This window comes from Mangifera indica, chromosome 9 (genome assembly GCF_011075055.1).
Source record: "Mangifera indica cultivar Alphonso chromosome 9, CATAS_Mindica_2.1, whole genome shotgun sequence".
Taxonomy (NCBI): domain Eukaryota; kingdom Viridiplantae; phylum Streptophyta; class Magnoliopsida; order Sapindales; family Anacardiaceae; genus Mangifera; species Mangifera indica.
The window spans coordinates 2700965-2714256 of NC_058145.1; the positions used below are offsets into that span (position 1 = coordinate 2700965).

The 13292-nt window shown below is 28.7% G+C and overlaps 1 protein-coding gene across 1 annotated transcript; it reads right to left on the reverse strand.

Moving 5' to 3' along the window:
- Positions 1 to 4325: 4325 nt before the first annotated feature.
- LOC123225411 (protein PSK SIMULATOR 1) lies at positions 4326 to 6061 on the reverse strand. The gene has a single exon (XM_044649351.1). It carries the CDS (start codon positions 5793 to 5795, stop codon positions 4461 to 4463), a length of 1335 nt encoding a protein of 444 aa, XP_044505286.1. The 5' UTR covers positions 5796 to 6061; the 3' UTR covers positions 4326 to 4460.
- Between the last annotated feature and the right edge of the window lie 7231 nt (positions 6062 to 13292).

Sequence of the window (13292 nt, forward strand, 5' to 3'; positions counted from 1 at the left end):
ATAAATAATGATATGTCATTATATGATTGGATATTATTTTATCTTTAATTTTTAATTATTTAATTATATAATGACATTTTATTGTTTGTGTATAAAAATTTTGCATATAACACTAATAATAAATTAATACGATAATATATAATTAAGTGATTTCGATGGTGATTACTTTATTTGGAAAAAAATGTTTTTTTAAAAGAATCTTCACTTTTATTATTATCTTATTTGGAAAAAATTTGTTTTCAATATATATATATATGGAGAAAAAAATTAAACAAATTTTGGGATATCCCAAAATTACCTATAAGTTAGAAATTATGAATCCCTCCTTAGGAATGGAAAAAAAACATATAGCCCTCGATTTTGTTAAAACTATTTAAAAAGATTTTTTAAGTTGAGAATAGCTTTTGCACCCCTAAGACCCAACCCTAGAGCTTTCTCCTCACAGCCACCATTGCACTCACTACAAACCATTGTTTTATAACGTTGTTTGGGAGTTGGGACTTGGGATTGAGGACCATGGAGGCCTCTCATGCCATAAAGAGGTGAAGGCCTCACAAGATCAATGTTTTAATACCCAACTTGGGCTTTGCTTAGCTCTAGGGTTTAGTCTAGGTCAATCATGGTCTGATTGGTTCGATTGAAAGTTAGACCGATAAAATGTTTATGAGGGTTTTATCCATTTTTTGTATAGGGGTCAAATTGATATACTTAGAGATGATCTTAACGTTTTCATTTTATCTAAACACCAAAGCGATATTTTCTCAAAAAGAGTATAAAAATGAAGAGATTCAAAGAAACTTTAACCATCAATCTTCTCTCGATAATTATTTTTAATAAAAAAATTGTTATTTTCAATTCTTTCTAATATTAATCTCAACATTTTTGTATTTATTTGATCATTTTTTATATTAATCTCATCATTTGATTCATTTTCAATGTCAATCTCATAATTTTCCATAACTCATTTTTGCCTTAAACGAGAAATTCATCCACGAACTAGCACAAGTTTTTCTATTGAAATAGTATAGAACACAGTCCAATAGCTAGAATCATTGGACCATCACCCAGAATCGTTATCATTACCAAATCTTGGTTAGATGGGTTGAAACTTCTCGGGTTAAGCACCTTGATTATAACAACCAATCAACCATAAGAGTCTGTCATGATGCCATTGCTGCATCAGGGCACATAACTTTGGCAAAGCTTCTAGAGGCCAGCTCCACTTACAAAAGTCACTATGGGATAGATTTAGTCTTGTCAATGCATTCGGAGGCAGCATCTAGATAGAACTTTCTTTTAAAAAAAAAAAAAATTATATATTAACAAACAAAACCCAAACCTTAGGAAGAGGCAAGGGGCAATAAACTAAGCCACTTTATCTATCAAAGGTGACAGAGTAACAAGAATTTATTATAGGGTAAGTAAAGAATTATACGTATTTCAAGGTATATTAAATTATATAATAAGAGTGTCTATGAGAAAATATAAATTTTTATGAGGGTGTAATATTTTAAAAAATAATGATATGATAATTACAAACTTCTTTATTATTTTATTTTTTTAAAAGTTTATTCTATGATATATACTCGATATACGATAAATAAAATTAGGTTTTGATATATCATACGATACACGATTTAACCACTATGAAGTAAAGTCTAAAGTAAACTTCATTCAGCCCCTCCCTCCCACCTAAACTCCTTATGAATGAACGGAACAAGACTCAAAACAAAGGAATAAGCAGCTCTACGACCACGGCGACATATCAAGAACCAAAGCCATGACATACTGCCAAAAAAACCAAAACCAGTCCAAACATCAGCCACATTCGTAGATTGAACAGGAAGCAGCAAGAACCCCAACAAACAAACACTAGAGACAAACCGAAACAAATACCTAGACACCAAACACCAAAAAGCCACCCACGCTCGGCTGCCGAGCTTAGGCGGGGTGCAATTTAATGGAGCTCAGATTTTTATATACTAAATTGGACTTACTTAGCCCGAGCCTACCTGGTGTAACATTCAGTTCAAGGCCAACACATGTACGAAGCCCAATTCATATTCTAAGACCTTTTTAGGGTTGATAACGATAAAATTATATAATTATATGTATATATTTTTTAATACATAAATAAATAAAATAATTTTAAAATAATAATAAATTAATATTCAATCATATAATAATATATTATCTATGTACTTAATTATATACTTAAAAGTGAATACATATAGTATCCATCATTAATTGATCTGCAGTCTTCACATGCCTATAAAATCTAATAACATATGATAAAAATGTCACGTGCATTAAGATAATATGATCCATGTTAACAGGTTGGACTGGTCTCTTATGCATGATTAAACATCAAACAAACTTCCTTTTTCCCATATTTTGTAAAAGTATATACTATATGTATATACTTTTAATATATAATTTAGATATATAGATGATATGTCATCATTAGAAATAAAAATAATTTTGATTCGATTTTAAGAGTTTCGATATTTTTTGACTCTAATGGAAAGAGGATTTTTTTATAGAAACGGGAAAAGAGATGAAAAAAACCTTGTAATCTGGGATATGTCTGGGTTGAAGATACATGTGTCCCCTCCCTACCCCACCTCGCTCCCCCTATCTCTTTTATATTAATATATTTACTTAAAATACTAATATATATTTATAGTTTTACATTATTTATGTTTTTTAAATTTTTTTAGGTTTTTGTTATGTATATTAAAATGATTAATATATTATATTTATGACATTTGAAATAGTGGGTTGATTTTAATTATATTTAATTTTATTATTTAATATAGTTATATTACACTTAGAGGGTATAAAAAGAGATTTGTTCTTTTAGGTATGAGGAGAAGATTTTTTCTTGCATAGATAGAGATAATATTTTTCTTCGTAAGGAGGAGATGAAGAATCATTTTCATCTCTGTGAGAGAGACAATGATTGAGATTTTTTTTTTATCCCTCCTTGTTGTCATCCCTAATTATCAAATGATTAAATATTATTTTATTTTTAATTTAAAATTATTTAATTATATAATAATATATCATTTATATTTTCAAATTATATATATAATTTGATTGATAATATGAATGGGGTAGGCAAAATGCAAACAATATTCTAGCATTTCCGCCATCTCTTCACTTGGCAATCTTACGATATCATAAGATAACAATTTCCTTATTCAAGATGGTGCTGGAGGGCCCTTAAGAACAGACAAAATTGAAACATACACAAGAAACTTGTGCCCTAATTAGGCACCCGAGCCATGAGCTGTCTGAACCCTTTTTAATGGGCCAAAAGACTTATTCCCACTCAAGGTTGAGTGCATTCTCAAACGTTCATACGCAAAATTTTAAAAATTTATTTGTTATCAAATATTAATTAAAATTTTTTATTAATTATAAAAATAAAAATATTATTTTATTAATAATATTAAAATAATAACATTTAGTTTTATTAGATAAATCATTAGTCGTCTTCTCAAATCTCTTTTTCTCTCACCAAAATCCAAAATCCGTCCATGTCTCTTTTTCTCTGATGGGCATAATAGAGATGATCACAAAAAAAAAAAACCTCTAAAAGAAAAATAATCACTACTTAATAAAAGAGAAATATGATAGTTTTTTTTTAACTTTTTAACTAAATGACATTTCTATCTTTACTTCTGATATAATAATAAATATTTAAGTTTTTAAAACTACACGAGTGAGATTTTGAGAATGAAGCAAACCTTGGATGGGAGTAAGCCTTTTGGCCTAAGTAATAATAATGATAACACTAATTAATAAGCTATAGTTTAAAAGGAATATTTTCATATCATTTCAATGATAAATAAATAATTAATGATTGAGTTGAGAGTCCATGCAAATAAGACTAATGTTACTTGATGTTAGATATATTTATTTTTAATATACAAATATATATATATATAAGAAAATTATATTAAATAGTCAAAATTAAAGGGTTTTAAGCGAAATTGTCTAAAATAATCAGGTTTAAACAAAAATGTCTCATTTTTATGAAATGATCAAACTACCCTTATATATAAATAAAGAAAATTTTCTTATTTCCTACGGTATTCTTTCACGGTTTTACTGTATAAATTCAAAGAAATTTTTTTCTTCATGGTCATCTTACAGACGAAGAGATTTTCGATGATTTTTGTGTTTTCTGATGATAAAAAATTAGCAAAGAAGGGTATATAATTAGATATTATATTATTTTTAATTTAAAATTATTTATTTATTTGATAATGTATATCAAATATTTATATAATATATATATATATTATTAGGCATAGAGTATTGAAATAATCGATCCATTTCATTTACAGACTTCAATCAAAATTCAACTAGCATGATGACAGAATTTCAGAAAATTCTTAACAAAATTAAGAAGTAAATGAATAGAAAAAAAGATCGATCGATTATCCTTCTCGTTAGCTGGAACTTTGAAAGCATTCAAACAACGCCTTAGCCGTCATCTCCCTTTCGAATCTCCAAATATAGTTCAGCCCCACAAGCAGCTCAGTAATGGCGGCTTCCGTCTTCTCTTTATTCGCAAAATACAGAGTCTGCAAGAGAAGAACATTAGTTTTCGGCGCTAAATTTTGCTGCTCAAAGCTTCTTTCACTTTGCCACTTTATCATATTATGTGCCAACGGCGACAGCCACCCCAAGATCATCCCTACAGCGTCTCTCCATTCTCCGGCGAGCACCGCATCGCTCGCTGAGAAACCGACTCCTTTCAATCGAGCCCTCAACGACGATCGTATGCTACTCGGAAGCATCAAATAAAGATCCTCCCTTGCTTCAACGCCAACCAAATGTGGAGACTTTATCATCTTCTCCATTATGATAATCAAATTCGCATAGTGCAGCGCTAAGGCTGCGGCTGCTAACGTCGTTGCAGGCGGCTTTAATAATTTCGAATTCGACTCGAAGAACCCATTTGTTGAATCTTTGTTTTCTTTGGTTGGATGAACAATGGCTGAAGATGAGAGGCTTCGAGGAAGATAAGTGGGACAGCAGCCATGGCCAATCCCGAAGACAAGTTTTGTTCTTGCTAAAACAGTAAAAACTGGTGTTGCCAGAAGATTAACAACACTGTCGAAGCTTCGATTCCATAAAGATCTCTCTTTTAAACACTTCACCTCCTGTTTTTGCCAGAGAATCTTCTGTTGAAGATCGAAAATTTTCTTCTCATACGCAGAGGATTCATTTTCATTACACTGCAAGGCTTTTCTCAATCCATTTTCTAAAGCTGTTAGCTCCTCCATTTCTTTATACAAAGTAGCGATAATCGTCACCTGCCTCTCCATCTTCTTGCTCTTTGCTTCCATGTCTTTCGGATTTAAAACCCAACACAGTGAGTCGTGGCCCGAGTTCGCGAAGACTTCAATCAGTCGATCAAACGACCGGAGATTCGAATCTTCACACCGCCGGCTTAATCTGGACACAGATTTCGCCACGAGTTTGATATTTTCTACCAATTCTGCGCAGGCTAACCCGAGAAGAAACGACTCGTCGTTTGAGACGATCTTGCGAACTCCTTCGAGAGATATCGATTCATTGCGAAGACTAACGATGTTCTTGTCTGCAAGAGCTTGCCATAAATGGAGGATCTTTGACATGATTCCGGCGATTTCAAAAGCTAAAACTCCGACGTTGGATTTCTTTGGAGACAATTTCGGTTTGGGTGTTGAGGCCTTTACAGTGCCCAAACCGCTGGATATTGCAGTTTTGAGTTTTATTAGCCAAGTTTCAAGAGCCATATTGAATGCAATCAACCAGAATTAACTGTATTTTCAAGGAAGAAGAAGATGATTAATGAAGATCCAGAGAGAAATTAGAAAAAAGGAAATGGGTATGGTGAGAAATGATTGATGTGTTGTTTGCAGAGAGAGATATCACGATGTGAAAGAGAGAAGCTTGTTGAAGATAATGCAGGTGATGGCTCGTGGGATGTTGAGTGCCGGCATTATACAAATGTTCCAATTAGAAAAACTCAATAGCTCATAGATAGAGAAAGAGAAAAAGGAAAAAGACTTAAAAAGATAGCTCGAGTGATAAAAACAGAATAGTTACATACGAGAATATAAGTTTGAAAATCAGTCAAATTTTTAATTGTATTTAAAATTTCACTTATTTGATGGGTTAGTATAATCAATCTAATTCTGAAAGAGTTAACGTTCTGGTTTCGAGAAAAAAATAAATAAATTAAAATATTTAATAAATTTGATCACAAACACATATAGTTTTAGATTGTAAAAGGCCATTTAGTTAAAAGAGTAATTTATAGTGAAATTTATTGATAATATATCGTGTTTAAAATTTTAATTTATTTAATATAATAATTATACAATCGATCATTTAAATTAAAATTTTATTTATTTAATAAGATCGTATGATTAGTTTAGTTTCAAAAAAACAGTCTGGATTTTAGAAAGCGAGAGAGATAGATAAATTAAAGTGTTTATCAAAGTTGATTACGAGCACACATTTATTTAATTTTATTAAGGCAAAAGGTGCATATATGAAGTGGGTAAAAGAGACTTTTTCTAGTGTGTTTGGATGCCGAGAAAAAGCTTTTTAGTAGATGCTGTTTTTTTCAAGTGTAGGCAGAGGGCCATGCCATTATTGGCATGTTCTTATTTATTTTTTATAGCAAAGTCTTTGTGATTAGTAAGTTTGTTTTTTGTGAATTATTGGTTTCTTTCTTCATTGACTTTAACTTGAATGATTAAGTAATCTAATTTAATGAATTATTTTTAATTTATAATTATTTTACTGTAAATTAATAATAAAATAATATTTAATTATATAATAATATAATTTTTTAATATCTAATTTAATATTTAAAATTAAATAAATAAAATATTTTTATAATTTATACTAAAGGTATTATTAAATTTTCTTATAACTTTTATGCACTTAATGATTGGATTGAAATATTAAAACAATAAAAATATGTATACATAATTTTAAATATTTAATTAGATATTCAGATATAATAAAAAATATATATATTTTTTAGATACATAAATATATACATATTTATATATATATTAACTGATATTAAATTAAATATTCAAAAATATCTAATTATTTGGTGACATGTATAAGTGTATATCTAAAATGGGTATACATACTCTTATTCATTTAGATAATGTCTTATCATATAATAGAATAAGAGTAATTCTATATGTACTCATTTTAGATTAGGGTTGGATTCAAACTGAGTCCGTTTGAGCTCGAGCCAGCTCTAAGCCAGCTCGAGTGAGCTCAAGCTTAATTGTCAAAGTTTGTAAATTAAAAATTTTGATACAAAATGATGTTGTATTGACCAATAGGTATTAAAATAACGTTGTTTTAACAATGAATACTCGAATTTGAAGTCGTTGAGCTGAACTCGAGCTAAGTTTGAGCTCTAGCATAAGAAGCTCGACGAGCCCGAGCTCGATTGTTATTAAATCGAGCCGAGGTTGGACTCGATTCAGTTTGAATTTAACCCTATTTTAGATATACAAATATGTATATATTTATATATATATATTATTATAAAATTGAGTGTTATTTTAGCATTAATTCAAACTTATTTAATCACATGATAATATATAAGTGTATATATATTTATATATCTAAAATAAATATATATAATTTTATTAATAAAATAATTTTAAATAAAAGTAATAATTAATTATATAATAATATATTATATAAATACATAAATAGGTACTAAAATTTTGGCTGCATGATATTTTTCCTAGTAAAATCCCTTTTTTAAGATCCATGGGTTTTGTATTATATTTTAAATCAAATGCTTTTTTGTTTTTTTAAATAAGTGGGCCCCCTTGCTCTATTTAAAATAAAATATAAATCAACTACTTGGTTTGAGTAGTTATAAGATGGGCATCCAAGGCGAAAATTAAATAAAGGGATACTATTTGCATAGGAAAAAGAAAAAAGGGACATCATTCATTAAAATTTAAAGGACAATCGCTATATAAAGATTGAATTTGGGTTCGTGTATCACATGCTCTTTTGAGTAACTAAAAAAAAGTCTCACAAGTTTCGTATACGAGAAAGGCATAAGCATCACAACAATGTTAATGATCTGAATCTCGTAGATAAACTATAAGACCTTATATGTAAGTAAGAAAGTTAGAAATTCAAAAAAACTAAATTAGATTTCAAATTAAAGAAAACTTTGATCCAATACTTATAATTGATATAAACCAAAGGTATAAAATCTTGACATGAATCGACTCATTAAGTGTCTCTTGCATCCTCTTAGCTTTTGTTCTTGTCATTGGGTCTTCTTGTATGTGCAATGGATCCCTCGCACTTGAATTGCCACCTTGATAGCATACACTTCTTAGCTTTGGTTCCTATAAGTTATATACATCATATTTTGAGTATTAAATCAGATATTCAGATGATACATCATTATGTGATTGAATATTATTTTATCTTTAATTCAAAATCGTTTAATATATAATGACATATTATCAAGTATTCAATCAGATACTTAAAATGAATGTATATAGTTTTATAATAAACGATGTGTGTGAGTGTGACTAGACTTCGACTCCAGAAAAAAAAAAAACTCAAAGTAACTATATGAATAAAATAGTGACAACTTCTCTCCAAATAACTTGAAAGGAAGCATTAGACGGATGAAATGGGTTCATTGAGCCCACTTCCCACATGCAAGTTTTGGGACTTCGTTGAAAGCATTGTGCATGGCCTCCTAGTGGTGGTGGTCACGACATGTTATTATTTGATGAATTTGATTTAATTAGGTGTGGATTTAAACCAAATCAGTCCTTCTCAAGTTAAATTCGAATCTTCTTTTAATGATATTTTTCATCCCGTCATAATACTATTCATATCAATGGTTTCATTATTTATCTTATAGATAATACTAGTCATTCTATCCAAGACCTTACATCAATACCTTTGATTAGCTCAACTTTGATTCGAGTTGGTCATAAAAGATTCAAGCTGAACTCGAATCGACTCTAACAATGTCAAAGTTCAGTTCGATTTGAATGCAACCCTAAATTTCATAATTTATTTGTTTTTTGTTATTGGTACATTATAACATTTATATTTGTGCTCATTTTGGGATAATGGATATATTCAATATACAATTTTTTGATTATAATTATATTAATTTAGTATTATATTTATAGATATAAACTCGCAAAATCATAAAATAGGTTACATGTGAAATGTACGATAAAAAATATTCAATACACAATAAAACTATATCGATGTATTACTGTGTGATTGTGTGTTTCTTTATCTTTAATTTTAAACTATCTGATTATATAATCATACGTTATTATTTGTATACATAATACAAATAATATAAACATAATACCTAATTATATATAATCATTTTTGTTGTTGTTTTGATCGATCCCCACCATTGTCACCAAGTCATCACTCTTTTTATCCTAACATGTCACTCCATACTCCCAACCCCACAAACCATTCTCTATCATTTCGATTAGACCTACATTGACATAATGGGCCCAACCATGGCCTCTTGCCTTCTCTTTGTTGGTTACTCCTCAAAATTTTTATATTTCAAACCTATCAATGCCACTCTTGTGATCTTCCACAACATGGTTTGGTCTTTCTCCAATCTCTATTGCATCTCACCTCTTTGTTGCATGACCTTGCTATTCTTGAAAGCTTCAGCATCAGTCTCCTCATGGTTAGATTAGTGATTCGATTTCACTTAAAAAATGTGAACAAAAATAAAAATAGTAGTTCAACGTGTTGAACGTATATCTGATTTAGTGATGACACTAGTGAGATTCTAGTCAAAGTGACAAATAAAGCTTCATCATTTCAAGGCTAAATTTTAGGTTTCCAGACCTATAAATAGACTATAATATTATGTTTAAAATGTTAAAATAAGGTAGTCAAAAAAGTTATATTTTTTAAATAATCATATTTTTTAATAATGAACAAATATTTTACCCTTGTAGAATTAGGTTTTTGAATCTAATTTGGATGGTCGAAGTATAAAGAAAACAATAAAATTATATAAATATTTTTTTATATAAATAATATGTATCATTATATAATTTAATATATTTTTATTTTTAATTTTTAATTATCTATTTATATAATAATATATTTTTATTTATATATAAATTGACTACACTAACTTTACTCACTGGCATCCGCATGGACAGTGGGATTCTTTTGTTGAATTGGTGAAATTTTTGACTTTTGGAATTGGGGTCATTAAATATTTGAAAATATAATAATATTTTTTTATTTATATATAAATAGATGATTGTTTTTTTTTTCTTTAATTGGGTCTGCCCTTGTTTTGGGCAGCAATAAAAACATCTGGCTGTTTAATTGTCGGAAAATGAAGCAGATCTCCATATGTCTTGATAAATGTGCTTCCAATTCTCTATCTTTATTTCTTTATTCTTATCTCCTTTCTTTCTCACCTATCAATTCCCCTTTTTCCTTTTCACACCCCCAATTAATAAATACGGAACGAGAAAATAAAAGTATAAAAATTATATAAATATAATATAATAAATAACAAAAAAAATATGTTTATAAAGAAATATTATAAAATTTGTATATTATTAATAATTTATTTCTAAAAAATATGATAATATCAAACATAATTTTAATATTTTTAATTGACTGTTAAATCCAATATAATATAATATATAATCAAAATTTAATCATCATAAAATATTATCGAGAGAAATTAGAGATTTGAATAAAAACAAATTGGGTTTTTGTTCTATATAGTTATGACATTATAATAATTAATTAAAAATATAAAAAAATATTTTTGTACTTTAAAAATTCATAAAAAATAAAAAATGTAACAAATGGCAAAAATATGCATTTAATATAAGAAACGTATAAAATGCATGTATAATATGTTTTGAGTTCAAAAATTCAATCTGATCAATTGGATTTGTATTTGGACTCTTGAATTGTTTAAATAAATTTTAAAGTAATGTTTACAATAATTTTTTATTTAATTATTAAATATAAAATCTAAATTATAATTAATTAAAATTAAATTTGAGCTAATGATCACTCATGTCATCATGTATAGTGATTTGATGGAAGTGAACCGATGTTTGATATGTAATTATCTTGGGTACTGGTCACTTGAACCAAACTAATCATTGGGTATTGGTCATGCTAGAGGTGTTGTTAAATCAAATCGGATCGAATGGGTTCAAGGTTTGTATAATAACGAGTCTTCGAGCTAGTTGGTCTACAAAATTCATAAGACTTACAATCTGGTTTAATATATATTGTTGGGTCAAGCTGAGCCATTAATTTTAATTAAAAAATAAATTTTCATATTGTAAATATTTATTAATTTTTTGATTGATTATATAAACAGTAACATACCTTTTGTCTAAGCCTAAGACTTTGCTTGAAAGGCTTATGGGTTAGGTTTAATACGTTATAATATCAGATCGAGTCTTATCATGTTGGACTTTTTCACCAAACTTGGGGCCAACCCAACTCTTTTGACACCTCTAGGTGAGACAAATAAAATGGATTAGCTCAATTTGAGTTTATAACATTTAAAAAGCACTATAACAAGTTAGTAAATTTATATATTAATACATGCAATAATCACTCTCTCTCTCTCTCTCTCTCTCGCACACACACATATATATAGCATGAAAAGTTGAATGGATGTTCCATCTACAACCATGAGCTAAGTGTAGAAAATGTGTTCTATTGAAGGAATGACCATTCTATCAAGTCTAAAGAATTATGGTCATGTGAAACTTTCTAGTTTTATAGTTTTAATGTAATTATTTCTTTTCTTTTTACTTATTTTGGTCTCTAAGGTTTTTCATGACTATTTACTTGCGAATCGTAGTTTTTCTTTGGCAATTTGTCCAATTTTTTGACCCAAAAAAAAGATTAAAAAAGGTTACTCCATCATTCTTTATCATATTTTATTTATTTTAGTGTTGAGGTTTATGTGGTTGGATAAAGATTAAGTTGGTTTTTAGGTTAGAGTTTTCTTTTTGGGAAATCCGAAAATCCTAACCTAAAAGCGAACTAAATTTTTTTCCAATTGCATAAATCTTAACACCAAAGTGAATAAAACATTATAAGAAATAATGGATTAACTTCTTTTACCATTTCTTTATCAGAAAATTGGACAAATCACCAAAGAAAAGCTATAATTCGTAAGTGAATAATGAATAGTACCTTCGGTATACAATGCACCTCAAGTGAACCGTGCCTTGTGAGTGGGTATTTTGGCTTCGTATAAATAATGCTATGGATTTTTATTTTGAGCATATGAATTTAGACCATTTAATTTAATTTATCCAATATCCGAATATTGATACAAGTCTGTTACATATGAGATGACTTTCCACCAAATGTGAAAACAACAAATTATAGGTGGATGCTTAAATGTGAATTGATGAATAAAATGACAAAACATTTATTGTAACTTTGAAGGTGAAATAATCTTATTGGTTAGAGAGTGATGAGTCTTGGCTATACAAACCCACCCCTTTCCATTGTATAGAAATGCAAAAGTAAAATGGAATATTTCTCTTTCACTTTTTTTTCTTCAACTTTTAGTTTCTTTCTCTTCAGTCATCTTAAAACCCTAAATTTCCATCTTACAATTGTAATCATAAATTATATTCATTATATTATAACAAAGTCAATGTTGTGTTCTTGTAATTGCTCAAATCATCTCCACATTGTTTCAACATCATACACAAGGAAAGATAAATTGGTATTTATATTCATGATATAAACATATAGGAATGATTTATCAAGATTATTATATGGGGATGATTACTTACTTTTTAATATTTTAATTAGAATGGGTAACAACAAGAGTTAATGGGATTTTAATGAAGTGTCTTGATGCATGCATGGTGAAAGAATAAAAGGAAAAAATAGGAGCTAGCTCAATCGACAATAGCGGGGGTATCCAAACAAGAGAGTATGAGTTTGAAATTTATTGATAACATAATAAGATTATGGTTAGTAACCTCAAGATTTCACGTGTTTAGTATAATTAGTTTATTCGAAAGGACGGTTGAAAAAGAAATGAAGAAATGGAAAGTGATGTAATGATCCATGTAAACTTGTCTTTGTGTTTATGCATTTTTATGGGGTGATGATGCCACTTCATTTTCAGTAGACATAGTCCTCCACTTTCCCTCATTCTGCTATAACTATTACACCCCACTATCAATGTTTTGAATTTGAAGGAC

Bases quoted from the DNA above. Each gene is read 5' to 3' on its own strand.
- LOC123225411 (XM_044649351.1), bottom strand. From the start codon at position 5,795: ATGGCTCTTGAAACTTGGCTAATAAAACTCAAAACTGCAATATCCAGC.